Raw genomic sequence first — 14,543 nt, forward strand, 5'->3', positions numbered from 1 at the left:
GTAGAAATTAAAAACTAAACTAAAAGTGTGAAGCCACCAACTAGAAACTAGGACCTACCTGTAATCTCACAGCCATGGTAAGTTCCACTTAAGTAAGCAAAACCTATCATGTTGACTAGGGTCACTGCTGGTGAGATTTCAGTATGCAAGCTAATGTCAGAATGCCATGAGTCAAGAAATGCCAAGAACTAAAATGAAGTGCGTTAATTTCTTCTAACCTCAAGTGTGCATGAGAAAAATATATGATTATGTTTACTTGCAAGATGACTACAAATAAAGCTTATTATTCTGAATGAAAGACAACCCAAATAAACCCCCCTATCTTTATGATATCTTTTGCCATTTGAGAGTGTTGTGGTTAAAATCCTAGAAAAGATGAATGAGAGTATACAGTAGACCGCTGGATTAGATCACCCCAGGCAATGGACTTTTTTTCCAGGATGGAAAGGCACCATCTGTCAACCCAATGTGGGACAGACAGTGTCGGGCCTGACTAAAATGTGCTTACCGCAACCACCTCGCAAGGCGACCACTCTACGTCACGCGTTTGGAATGCTGTGACGAGTTCATGGGGCCTGTGACAAAACGGATCCTCAGCAAAAGTAGGTTACAGAAATCAATCTTTTTTGAGACCAATCAGCACATTTCAAAGTTTACGTTTGCGTTATCTGAATTAAACAGTTGATAAAAATGACCGAGTGAGCGATTTAGCTGGTTGTTTGTGCGCAACAAGTGTAACCTACGCAGTAGCCTAAGGTGATCATTTGCATTCATTTAACGAATGGAGTTCCATTGCTAACATTAACTAATAAACAAGTGGCTTAACAAGCACACTATAGCCTACGAAGTTCTGTTACAAGCTAGTAGCTAGACGCGGCAGATATATAGGCCTAGGAGATTGTGCCTTATTCCGATAGCAGGTCTAATGCTGACTGTTGCTGAAAGAAATACAATGTAACAGTAGCCTAACTGAGTGGTTATTTGTAACGTCGCCTATGCTGTGGCTACTGTTGCAATCACAGCGTGTGGTCGTTTCTACTCAAGCTAGCTCACTCCACGTTCTGTTATTTGGCAAGGTTGGATAAGTGATGTTTCGTTAGAGAACTCCGTCACATTCTGGTTCAATTTGTTATCTTCGCACTGCATCATGTTTATTCCCTTTCATTCCCAGATGAGGGTGAAGACGAGGCGACCGTAGACTTGGAAAAGTCTCCCAGATTTTAAGAGGTAGGCTACGGAAACTCGTTATTGCTTCATTGTTCTTCTAAATGCTCCACAACGGTCTATTATAGCCTACTAGGCTACCGGTTTTCGTCTCGCGATGAAGTTTTCAGCGGGATTATTATTATGGCAATGTCACGAACTGGCTATATAAAATGTAACGGTTATTGATAACGTAGCTCGTCAGTCATCAACATTCTGTCGTAAAATAGACATCATTGAGTAGAAAACACTCCCTGCAGGAGGAGGGCTTGTAGCGTATTACAACTTTGAGGCAATAAAACTTTTCATAAGCTTGGCAACTTCATCGTTGAATGATAGCCTAGGTTCGTAGGTTTGTAGGTTTATATGTTTTCCTGGCCCTCAGACCTCGGGTTTGAGTTTGCTGTCAACCGGAAATAGGCTGAAATTAAACCCGCTGGTATGGAGAGAGCAACTTCATTAATGGCTTGCACATTTAGCCCAATAGGCCTACCGTTAACTGTAGGATGATTTATGCCTAGACCCACTTTATTTAAGTCTAGTTGGAATCTTGAATAACGTGCAGTCCTTTCTAAACCTAATTTAAATAAAAATGAATTTATTTTCTGAAGTGCATGATGAATAGCCTATAATACAGCCCCATCATCCTACTTGTAGCCTACTCGGTTTCTTGTGAGAGTGTTGGGAATTATAGTCCTAGTCAAAACTTAAATTGCCTTTATTTCTGAAAGCCAATGCATTGTGTGATAGTCCAGGTGCCCTAGAAAAAAGATCCATCATTACACAATATTTCCTATACTTTTTCTGTGCTTGTTTGTTGTGAAGTTGAAACTCCTGGAACAATGGCCATTGTACCAATTGTAGCCCACCGGTGACCGAGGAACCCAGCTAGTGTCCTGCACCTGTGGGAATTGTGTGTGTGTGTGTGTGTGTGTGTGTGTGTGTGTGTGTGTGTGTGTGTGTGTGTGTGTGTGTGTGTGTGTAACATAGAGAGAGTATAGTCAGATATCCCACTTAGTGGCTTTTTGTCCAAGTGCCACTGGAATTCCCCTCTTGTGTGGGACTGATTCCCGTTTTCCTGCTTTGAAACTGGGAGGTTATTGTTAAAGTGGTCTCAAACGTTACCATAGGAAACGCAGAGTAGGAGCATCTCCGGCGTTGCCTTGGTTACCTATTACATAAACACACACATACCTTACGACTGCTTCCTTGAGACTGAGACTGTAACTGACGTGCAGAATCTCATATCACTATATGTCTTATCTATCAAGAAGGTACAGGTTAGCAAAGGCGCAATGGGCGTGGACAACAGCAGATATACTTACCTCACCTCCGCTTCTCTGGAAACAGTTAAAAGGGGTCTCTCGGGTGGCTTTGGTTTGTTCCCACATCTTTCAGCCAAGGGCCCCATCTTCTTGACATACGAATGAGATCATTTGTTATTTTCATAGAGGCTTACAAGTGATTCTTGGACCTAATGTTGATGTCATCTTTTCCTCAGTCTTTGTTCTGTGGGTTACCTGTCGTCTTCACATGAGAATGACACTCCCTCCCTTGTCTTATCGTCTGCAGAGCTCCGTTATGTCCGGCCCAACCTGGCTGCCTCCGAGAACCCTAGGTAGCCCAGAGAGAGCCACGCCCCCCATGTCACACGCTGGACAATCGTTTTACCGGGCCCAGATGAAGGTCTTGGCTGACCAGAGGCCCAAGTACGGTGCCTATGAGCAGAATGGTGTCACAGGGGGAGGTGGAGGGGGACCCACCAGGTACATCGCCACTGGCCCGACAGGTGAGATGCTAAGCGTGTTCCCATACTGTTTCACAGATGTGATTCTTCCAGATTAATCCGGAATTCAGGATGTTCTGACCAGAAAATGAGACTGTTAACAGGTCTAACAGTATAATTTTTTAGGGTTAGTGTGACTGAGCATTTATTACCTGTTATTTTATATCCTGTGACTAATACCTCAATGTTAATTGTCAGTATTATACAGTTTCCACTGGCAGTAGTTGCTATACACTGATGGTTTGTGGTAGCCATTATATACACTCAGAGTGTGAAGACACTGGTGGAGGACTTCACTCCCAGTCCCAGTTTTCTAAAAAGCCATGTTTCCTTCACCCACTTCCTCTTATCCTGCCAGTAAGCTTAACCTGTTGAGGAGTGAATTATTTTCATGCTTCCTGGTTATTTTCACATCATAATGCGGAACTCTCGGTTCGCGAACATTCTAATTACATATTTGTGACCGTACTCTTCAACAGGTTAAAGCGCCGGTTTCCCTTACTCAAATTAAGCCTAGTCCTACACTCAAAAGGAAACTTGAAGATCCTCATTGAAATGCTTTTGAAATGAGCTGAGTAGCACTACTCAGCTTATTCCATGTACGGATAATTGGCAGAAGGAGTCTGGTTACATTACAGTAACAGTAACACATCTGCATTCCAACAGTGTGACTGTAGCCGCTCCCCAAGGTCTTGTGTTATCTTTCCATTTCAGGTCGGCCTGGACACCGGGGAAAACAGCTGATGTCATGTCTGACTGTTTGCCAGAGTACTTGAAATGTCTTTCATTAGATAAACATTGTTTGTGTGTGTGTGTGTGTGTTTTATCAGGTGGCAGCATGCAGCACCCTGAAGACCCCGGCTCTGTAGCTTTCCGCCCGTTGTCTCCTAAATCTGGGGACCACTACTACCCCCCTTCCCACGGACCCAATGACGAGCGCAACACATGGAATCCTCATATGGCAGGCTATGACCATCAGGTGGGTCAAACCGATATCCTCTTACAGTTTTTCTCAGTTGCTTTGGTGCTTTTCTCACATCACTATTAACATTTGCACTGCAGTGCATTTCTCAAAACAATTAGTGCTAACTGCAAAACTGGATAACCTGTAAAAGCACGTCACTTGCTCAAAATGGATAGTCCATTCCTCAAAAGCAAGTATTTATGTCAATGAAACTGCCAGTGTCATCAAAATGAGAAGTCTTTACACCATCGTTTATGAACAAGATAGTCAAATGGCTTTGTCATGTTTTCTTTACGACAGTTTATGCTCTCAGTGTTTTCCCATGCAAAAAAAGGTCAGAACTTGGTGACACTACCTGAAAATACTCAAGACAGCACTATACAGCCATTTGAAAACTACAGTAAAGTTACAAATTGATGTAGTTAGGGGAGGAAGTGAGTACAAGACACTGAATATGTATGTTTCACAGTTTTACTGTATATGCTCTTTGCAATTCTACAGCATTGTGACAGAATTTGATAACTAGTTCACCAATTTTGTATGTAATGACTCAAGCAATGAAATGAAGACTATTAGTTTTATTGGGAATGACTATTCAGCATCCATAAGTATAGTTCATTTTGACTGACATGACAAAGCAACTAGGGATGCACGATATATCGGCGGCCGATATATTATTAGCCGATAAGTGAAAAAATGAAAATATTATTATTGGTCCGATAACAGAATTCTGGCCGATAATTTGCGCCGATATTTTTTAAAGTCCTAATTTAGGCCTACGTAAGGTCCGTCTGGCTACACTGAGCTACTTGAGCTTGGTTGGCTATACTTTTTCCTCAATATAATGTCAGCGGTGTGAATGTATTTCACCACTCTAACAAAATCTGTGGATAAAAGCGTTCATTTGGGAATCTGTGCATCTCAAAATCCTCTAAGTGAATGATCCGGCCATTTAACCTTAACAGAGCGGAGCTCAGCCCTATCTAAAAGCCGTCTTGTGCTGGTGTGTTTGCACTTTGCACCGCTGGTCGGGGAAACAAATAAACAAACTTCGTTAGTGGGACGAAAGTACATAAGTAGGCCTAGTTCTAAGTTGTGTTTTAGTATTATATTTGCATTACTTTAGCTTGGGTTTTGTATTATTACCTAGAAATATGCTAACCATTAAATGCTTCAGTTCCAGACAGGTCATCATAATAAGTTATTAAAACCTTCGGGGCTAACTCCTTTCATTTCTGCTGCAGCAGGTTGTGCGCAACAGAGTAGACGGACATAAGATATAGTCTGTGGAGTTGTAGCTTTATTCAGTTACCCGCAGTTGAAAGTTTCCCTCACAAACTCTGATTTGGTCGCTATACTGTAGCTTATTCCAGGCTGAGCCGTTTATGAGCGTTTAGTCCTAAATGAAAACGATTCAAACTCTCTAGCCACTCACTCGCAATTCACTGACGTCAGGTTCACTTAAAGGAGCCACACATACTGTAGGGCTAGGCTACTGTTATGTTGTTGACTGCCATACTATTGAGGACTAATATGAGTTCTGTCCATCATTTGGTGGTAGGTAAAATTACTGCAATAAAATTATGCTTATTAAATGCTTTCCCCAAATCACTTTTCACAATTTTTTTTCAAGAGTAATATTATCGGTTATCGTATCGGTATCGGCCACAACAAACTAATAAATATCGGTTATTGTTATCGGCCCTAAAATTCCATATCGGTGCATCTCTAAAAGCAACTGATACATGTTCAAAAGCATTTGCAATTTGTTCAGAGGAAGGAGAAATTGCTACTATGATGTGCACAAATGACTAAATGTTGTGGAAGTTGAACTAATAGTTATGAGAATTTTCATTCTGACCTGAGAAAAGCACCAAAGCGACTGAGAAAAACTGTAAAAAAACATTCAAATGTTTTTTTTTTTTTTTTAGATATTTGTTGCAGTTATGCAGGTAGCAAAATTGGAATTGATCGTGTGTAATTTCATCATTTAATTGAGGTTATGAAAGTAAAAAAAAAATACAGGGGATATTAGTCATTTCAAAGCCAGCTCTGTCTTTTTTGGATGTGGAGTGAAGATGAAGACATAGAAAGTGTCCATCATAGCTACAAATGAAGACATTTATTGTGTTCGGCAAACAACCTCTATTTTTTGGTTGTTGTTGTTGGGTTGGGCAGCCTCTGTTAACCCACTTTTGTTTCCAGCTCAGCCCGGTCCTTACAATTATCCTTTAAGCATTAATATGGACTGGTCATTGGGTGCATTCTCTTCCAGGGGCGAGGGCCGGAGAAGCACCACTCCAACATAGACGCTGAGATCGACTCACTGACCTGCATGCTCGCAGACCTGGACAGCCACCCACACAGCGCAAGCACTCAGGTATTTATCATCACCACCACAGAGTGGGCATGACTAATAACACTGTTTCAGTAGTTGAAAAAAATAGAGATCATCACTGCCCACTGATCTAATATAAGGAATTGTTTATTAGGAGTGAATGCTGTGTTTCGCCGTTGGCTTCTTCAGGTTCACTCTCTGTTTCAGTAGTGTTTAAATCATTTGGACTTGCATTTGGAATTTATGACTTTCAGAAGTGTTCGTTTTTGAAGTGTTCAGTAATATCGACTTGTGTTTGGAATTTATGGTTACAGGTTTAGATGTTTTGCTTAAAAGATTGTAGAGGTTCACTGACTCTTTTGGGGAAACGCCGCATAAAGACAGCTGGGAAAGAGGCAATATCTTATTTCACAACAGACCACAAAGAGCGGAGGAGTACAGTGAAAAGATTGATAGTAAGGGTATTGTGTTGCTAATGGACTAGATCCTACTGAGGTGAATAGGACGAACTATGAGTTGAGTCTGTCAGTCAGCTGACTGATCTCTGTCCTCTCCCCCTACAGCTTTATGATAATGTGCCTTACAATAAGCACCTCTCAGGGGATCGCTACAAGCCCTCGGGCCCACCAGGGGGTCACCCCCAGGGCCGTCCGTCCATGGGCTACCCCCCTCACCCTCACCCCCAGAGCCAGTACCACCCCGCTCCCCCATACGCCAGCGACCACCAGGCCTCTTCGTACAACTCCCAGCTGGACTACTCCTACCCTTCCCCTTCCTCCACGTCCTCCTCCTCGTCCTCCTCGGCCGCCGCTCACCACAAGCCCTACCCGCAGCCGGTGCCCGCGTCCTACACCACGGCGTCCACGCCGACCGGCCCGCGCTTCAGCGTCCAGGTCAAGACGGCCCAGCCGGTCACCACCTACTCGCAGACGGGCCGGCAGGCCGAGCAGGCGTACACGCCGCCGCCGCCGCCGCGCCAGCACGCCTCCCGCCCCCCGGCGCAGGACCACCGGCCACCTTACCAGGACCACCTGCCCATCCAGGCCCAGTCTCAGCCGCACCAACACCACCAGCACCACCAGCAGCAGCAGCACTCACAGCACCCGCAGGGCTGGTACTCCATGCCCCCGCCGCAGGCCCAGGAGATGCACGGGTCAGGAGGAGTGCCGCCAGGAGTCCGAGCCAGCCAGGGACCCCAGCCGCCCAAGAAGGGTCCTGATGCCTCAGGGACGGTACCGAGTCCAGCCTATCAACTTAGTAAGGTGAGGGGGGGTCCACAGAGAGCTTTGCCGTCTCATGCCTCTGCATATACATTTACATTCATTTATTTGGCAGACGTTTTTATCCAAAGCAACTTACAGCAATAGAATAACATTTAAGCTACAGTGCAGAGGAGACCTTAGCTAGGAAGTACCACTGCATCTGTCAATACTACTATAAGAGGATAGGAGTGCCTACATTATATGTTTTGAGAAATGGCTAGCACTGCAGATCATGGCAGCAAAGGCTGGATTCATGAGCCTTGGAGGAATTGTGTTGTATTTTGTATGTTGTTCTGTTGCTTCCTGATTGGTTGATGGTTTTGGAATGCTCCTGATGTGAGTGTTTTGTTGTTGTGGCAGGGGGCTGTGCCAAGGCCTGAAGAAGAGTTGGATCGTCTCACAAAGAAACTGGTTTATGACATGAACCACCCCCCTACCGAGGAATACTTTGGTACGTTCTGATTGTAAAATGCCTCCCTCTGGGGTCAAGCCTTGGCTGGCGCATCCTAGAAGCCATCTAGGCAAGAGGCTGCTTTGTTCAGTCATTTGTATACTGTGAACATGGGCCTTAAACTAGGCTATTAGAGTCATTCTGTGTCAAATCAGACAGGATCCAGGAAAATGGGTGCTGTATCGTCTCAGATTTTGCTCAGAGTTTGTCAACATAATGTGTTGGTCCCAAAACGAAGACCTGTACAATAACTGTTAAATTCCTTACTTTCTTTACCCTTGGATATGCCCTGGACACTAATTAAGCATAATCAGCCTAAAGCAAAAGAACCGTAACTGGGAGTTTACGGCATTCTGCCTCAGTTTCTCTTAGGCTCTCTTAAGAACAATCTCTTAGGCTCATAGGTTCTCTTAAGAACAATCTCTTAGGCTCTTAGGTTCTCTTAAGAACGATCTTTGGACATCAGTAACTTATTATTCCTAGCCTGCTCAAACTTTGTAGGATGGAGCCAAACACGTTATCAGTATGAGTGCAAGATTGATAGTGAGGCTATTATAGTCATTTGTTATACCACATGACACCAATAAGTCATTTGTTATACCACATGACACCAATAAGTCATTTGTTATACCACATGACACCAATAAGTCATTTGTCTGCAGATACATTACAGTAAAATACAATAAAGTATAAACATTAATATTTTGTTCACTAAATACCCATTTTGAGTTGTGCCCACAAAATGCCATCTTCCCTTGTTTTATCCTTCATGATCATTATTATATGTGGAGAACTCAAATATTGGCACAACCTTAATAATATAATGTATTTTTATACTTAATACTAAATATTAAAGGTGCTCTAAGTGATGTTGGGTAATGTCATTTCTGTTGATGTTCAAACAAAACAGAGAGCTAGCTCGCTACTCCCTCCTCCTCCCTCCGTGCAATTGAAACTCTTCTAAACGTGCATCTCGTCGGTGATTGGCTGGAACAGTTTGTAATGTTTGGACCAAGTTGTTTTTGTTGCCATTTTTGGAGCCTGGGCTGTCCATAGAGACCACATTTTTTACAGTGTATTCAGGACACAGGCAACTAGCAGATGGTGAGGTGATTTATAGGCCTTGGTTTTGAGACCCATTCATGATATAAGCAAGGTTTGAACAGAATCTGAGACGGTACAGCAACTACCTTATCTGATCTGACCTGGAATGACCCACAAGTTAACTTTAACCTCCATAGTATCACAAGCACTGTTGCAAAACTTATTGATTGGATTAGTGGATCTGGAATGTGCCACAGGTTAGTGTTGAGATCCTGACCTTATCCTAAGGCTTCTAATCCTTACACGGTTTTGGAGCCTGGGCTGTCCATAGAGACCACATTTTTTTTTTTTACAGTGTATTCAGGGCACAGGCAGCTAGCGGATGGTGAGGTGATGTTTGCTGTATGTGACAAAAAATGTTGTAGCTTAGAAACCGCGTAACAGGGATTAGAGCACCTTTAATGGCCAAACATTGCTTCCCAGATAATGGGTTTTTCAGGCTGTCAAACTGAAGTAATATCAAGGACTGAAAAGAAAAATATGAAGACGTAGGATTTGAACATTTATAGGCCTTGGTTTTGGGACCCATTCATGATACAAGGTTTGAACAAAATCTGAGACGGTACAGCAACAACCTTATCTGATCTGACCTGGAATGACCCACAAGTTAAGTTTAACCTCCATGGTATCATAAGCACTGTTGGAAAACTATTGATTGAATTAGTGGATCTGGACTGTGCCAGAGGTAGGACAGGACCCGACCTTATCTTAAGGCTCCTTACACTGTTTCATTTGGCCACAGCGGTTCAGTTATCTGAACAGGGATCTAAATGCACACACTTCATCAGTGAAGTGTTTTAACAAGGCCTACTACCCTGTGCTGTAATGCACTGGGCATTATTTTAACTCTAGTACAGCCTGAGGTCAATGTTGAAGTACTCTTGAACTCTATGAAACAAGAACCAATATTGTAGCACATTGATTTATTTTTGGAAGATGAAGCCATGCACAATCTATAATTGTTTTTCACGCATGTCCAAAGTAAAAGTGAGTTCAAAAGTAAGTCCAAATCAATCTAAATTCAGTCACGTGAGTGTGTGTGCGTGCATGTGAGTTATTTAGTGAACTAATGAAATGTTGTAGGGCTAGCACATGGGCTAGAAACTGAAGAGAGAAAGCTTACGGATGGTGCCACCTGATAAAGGCTTAGGATCTGACAGTTGTTTGCTCATTTGTCTGGCAGGCCGGTGTGCGCGGTGTGGTGACAACGTTCTTGGAGACGGAAGCGGGTGCATTGCTATGGAGCAGGTGTTCCATGTGGAGTGCTTCACCTGCATCACCTGTCACGCCCGCCTGCGGGGCCAGCCCTTCTACGCACTGGACAAGAAGAGCTACTGCGAGGGCTGCTACATAGTCAGTGGTCCTTTAGTGTGTGTGTGTGTGTGAGTGTGAACGTGAGCGTGTGTCTGTGCGTGTGTGAGAGTGTCTGTGTGTGTCTGTGCGTGTGTGAGAGTGTGTGTCTATGTGTGTATAAACAACAACTTGCATTTATGGAAGGCTTTATATAGCTTTCCCCCTTTTCCCTGCCTACCTACTTCCAAAAGGAACAGACAATCCAACACCTGTGCTTCACTGTATTTCTCTTCTCTTCCCCTGTTCTGTCCATCTTTCTTCTTTTTGTCAGTTTTTTTTTCTTTATTTCTCTTTCTGCCTCTCTTATCCATCCATCATTTTCTCACTCTTTCTTTCCCCCTCTCTAACTGTTTATGCTCCCCCCCTTCTCTGCTCCAGAGCACCCTCGAGCGCTGCTCCAAGTGTTCCAACCCCATTCTGGACCGCATCCTACGGGCCATGGGCAAGGCCTACCACCCGCGCTGTTTCACCTGCGTGGTCTGCAACTGCTGCCTGGACGGGGTGCCCTTCACCGTGGACGCCACCTCCCAGATCCACTGCATCGATGACTTCCACAGGTTGGTAAGCCAACGACGTTAGCGGCAGCTGCTGCTGAAGTGCAGGGCCTCTGTGCTAATGCTAACATTGATGCTAACGACGGTGTGCGAAAGCCCCGCCACTATTTCAGGGGCTTCTCTCCAGCTCATCGGGGTTGGGGTGGGGGTGAGATAAACCTAAGCTGTTTGTATTCCTGTCTGTGAGGGTGGGGGCTTTAGAGGATTATGAGCTTTGCTTCTCAGCTTACAAATAAATTCACCGTTATTTGGTCAAAAGCAGTTTCCGTTATTATCATGGTAGAGATGATCTGGAAGGTGTCCTCTCATGGAACTGAACCTGTATGGGCTTATCTGTGGGACTCTCCGCCCGTCTGGCTAGCGCTTGGGCTCCCACTCTGGCTGGATGAGTGGATGTGTTTGCATTAGTGCGCATGCAGTTCCTCATACTGATGATTTAACTAAAGGTGCTGTCTGGTACTTCCTGTGTCACAGGAAGTTCGCCCCACGTTGCTCAGTGTGCGGGCAGCCAATCATGCCTGAGCCAGGTCAGGAGGAGACGGTGAGGATAGTTGCCCTGGACCGAAGTTTTCATGTCAACTGTTACAAGTGTGAGGTGAGATTTGCTACTTTGACTTGACTAAAAAAAAGGTTAGGTTCTTGGAGGTGACTGAAAGTGTGAGTGCTTTTGGCAGGATCCTGTTTTTCTGTAATATAATTCTGCATGTCATCACACAAAAGTAGATATTCTTCATTAGTACCCGCTTCCTGGTCAATATGAATTTATTTACCGGTATATAGCACTTTTTAAAAACAGGCAGTTGACCAAAGTGCTGTACATTGTCTTCACGCTTACGGGTACCAGTTAAAAGACGAGCTGCAGCATTTTGGACCAACTGCATGCTAGACAGAGATGCCTTGTTAAGTTCCTTCTTAATCTATGTCAGATGGCACATGACAAGATAACACCATGGAGAGAAAGAGAGAGAGGCCTGGCTTTCACCAATAACTTTTAGAACTTTGCTACTTTTCCTTGTAAAGTTTCTTGTCCACACCTCTATCTTTGTCAGATGGCACATGGCATGAATGTTGTTTTGATTTGTTTGCTCATCTCTGCCCTCCGTCTGTAGGAATGTGGTCTGCTCCTGTCCTCAGAGGGCGAGGGCCGAGGCTGCTACCCCCTGGACGGACACATTCTGTGTAAGGGCTGCAGTGCCCGCCGCATCCAGGACCTCTCCGCCAAAATCTCCACCGACTGCTGAGCCGCCAGGCCCACTGCCCACTGCCCTGCCTGCTGCCCCTCCCCCCTGCCTCACTGTGCCCAACCTCTCTGTTGTTGCCCATCTGCCCTCTGCCAATACAGTCCGACTGAACAAACGTCCAAAGCTGAAGAATGTGTGTGTCTGTGTGTGCGCACGCGCGCGTGGTATGACATCAGATATGTGTGATGCTTGAAAGTGATTGAAACGTACTGTTCAGAATTCCACCTCAAAATTGAACACTATAACATTGACTCCTTTTGGTGATGCTGTGTGTGTTGTTTTGTTTTTGTGTTAATGTAACTCCTGTTCTTGGGTTTAGTTAAATGCAGGTAAACATAGAGAACTTGGAACTGAAACTTGGGTTGGCACCCAGTACCCAGTGCGACCCAGTTCTGCCCTAGTACCCGACCACACTCAAGTGAGTGCTATACTATGCTCCTGAGCTGCTGGCAGCAGGGTACCCCCATATACAACCACTCACCTTTGCTGTAAATCAATAGCTCTGCTTTGGGACAGCCATACCATAGTAAACAAAACAAGGTTGTATGATGAAACTACATGCATTGGTGTTTTTTGCTCCACCTCAGTACAGTTGTCAGTTTATCTGTCCAGTGTGTTATAATGGGAGGGTGGTAGTGTGACTAGGGTGGTGCAAGGAGACTGTCTGAAAGGCTGTGGCGGACATTTTGTATTCCTTAGCGCAGTGTACAGTAGAGAAGAGGTGTTGTTTTTATCTCCTCTTACCACAGGGATAATATTGGTTACCATGGCGATTGAGACAAAAACAGGTCTCAAGTAGATAAATGAAGTCAGAATTGCTGTGAAGTGAAGGACTTGATAGGTGAAATGTTTTGACAGAAACATGGTAGTGAAGATAGTGATGACAACAAAAATTAGAAGGTAACACTTTGTGTTACATACGTGTAACACGGCAATTATCAGTAACTGTATGTTGATACTCTACACTCTTTCATGTGCCCCAACCTATCCCCAGTCTTAACCTTGAGCCTATACAAGCTAGCAACGTGTTTTGACTTCGTATGTTACACATTGTTTTACAGGGTACATATAGGGTGGCTACAAGGTAACAGGTTACAGTAGCTAAATATTAAAGTGTAACTGAAAATGGCACTAAGAAGGTTGGTGTTATCGTTTTGGTCATGGGAAGCTACTTAAGTCATGGTTTGATTCTGAGTGAGAGAGCTGCTATTAACTGAGATGACTGTAATGCAATAATTTTGAATTGCCTTTCGCATGCATCTGTAAAGTTACATGTGGACGAAGGGCTCTTGTGATTGCCGTTTGGTTGGTGAGTTTTAGTTGTTGGCCGAGGATGAGGTGTTACGTGTGAAAAATGCCGGTGTTATGAAGTGGAGACCTCACGTGTCTAATTTATCAGTAACAAAATAGCACAAGCCCTTTTTGACCCACGATATCTTTTGACCGGCTGGGATTCTGCTTAGGCTTTTTGTTAGTTTGGCTCATCGCAACGTGTGTGAGACTGTGTGTCATCTTTATGTGCATTTCTTAACCACTATTTGCAACTTCTAAAATGAAACCATGGAACTGTTGATGCAAAACATAGGAACTTTTTTTTGTCTGTGCCATTTTGTGTTCTTTTTGTTTGTTTGTTTGTTTGTTTTGTTTTCATCAAATGCTCCCCAACCTCTTCAAAAGGAAAAAAAACTGATATCTATTTTCACAACAAAAGTAACTTAAAGACCTTTAACATCAATTTGGATTAAAGTTGCACATTCATTTTGTTAATTTATTGCATTTCACGTAAGTGTCAGTCTTGTTTTCAATCACTGTTAAGTCAGTGCATTAGTCATAGTTTAAGTCAATAGTTTTCCCTCAGAATATGTGTAGGACAATTTTGGTGTTGTTCATTTTGTATTTGTAATTTTTTTTGTCCTTGCGTGGTCTTTTTGGACTAACATCTCCTGTCAATTTGCATTGTTGCCAAGTAGTTAAACCATTTTGCAAAGGTCCACCTTTGTAGATGGCAGTCGATGAACTCCTGAATGGCCTGTAGCCGTGTGCTTTGGTGCATGAGTTGAGTGATTGAGTGGTTTATTTTGAATATTGTGTGCGCAACATCTGCTTTACTCTGTCATTGAATTGTAGTATATACTTCATACATAAACCCATCCATTTTCAAAGCAGACAAATGTTACCTTTGGTGTTATTCTTTGACATTAAAGTTCCATTTAAGTTAATTTGCAAAAACATGTATCCTTTTTTAACAGATCAAGTTATTTATTGTGCATTATTGTGCATTTCAAGT

The 14,543-nt window shown here is 43.5% G+C and overlaps 1 protein-coding gene across 3 annotated transcripts; it reads left to right on the forward strand.

Moving 5' to 3' along the window:
* The first annotated feature begins 502 nt into the window (after positions 1-502).
* trip6 (thyroid hormone receptor interactor 6) lies at positions 503-14,475 on the forward strand. 3 transcript variants are annotated; one of them, XM_048236344.1, is made up of 11 exons: positions 503-602; positions 1,172-1,227; positions 2,776-2,992; positions 3,820-3,968; positions 6,229-6,333; positions 6,855-7,553; positions 7,914-8,004; positions 10,292-10,461; positions 10,840-11,018; positions 11,490-11,610; positions 12,125-14,475. In XM_048236344.1, the coding sequence occupies exons 3-11, from the start codon at positions 2,785-2,787 to the stop codon at positions 12,254-12,256; spliced, it is 1,854 nt and encodes a 617-aa protein (XP_048092301.1). In that variant the 5' UTR covers positions 503-602; positions 1,172-1,227; positions 2,776-2,784; the 3' UTR covers positions 12,257-14,475. The 3 variants fall into 3 exon arrangements, with proteins under 3 accessions (XP_048092301.1, XP_048092302.1, XP_048092303.1); XM_048236345.1 differs by lacking the exon at positions 503-602 and adding an exon at positions 628-756; XM_048236346.1 differs by lacking the exon at positions 503-602 and adding an exon at positions 792-1,076.
* Positions 14,476-14,543: the final 68 nt, after the last annotated feature.

This window comes from Alosa alosa, chromosome 24, assembly GCF_017589495.1.
Source record: "Alosa alosa isolate M-15738 ecotype Scorff River chromosome 24, AALO_Geno_1.1, whole genome shotgun sequence".
NCBI lineage: Eukaryota > Metazoa > Chordata > Actinopteri > Clupeiformes > Clupeidae > Alosa > Alosa alosa.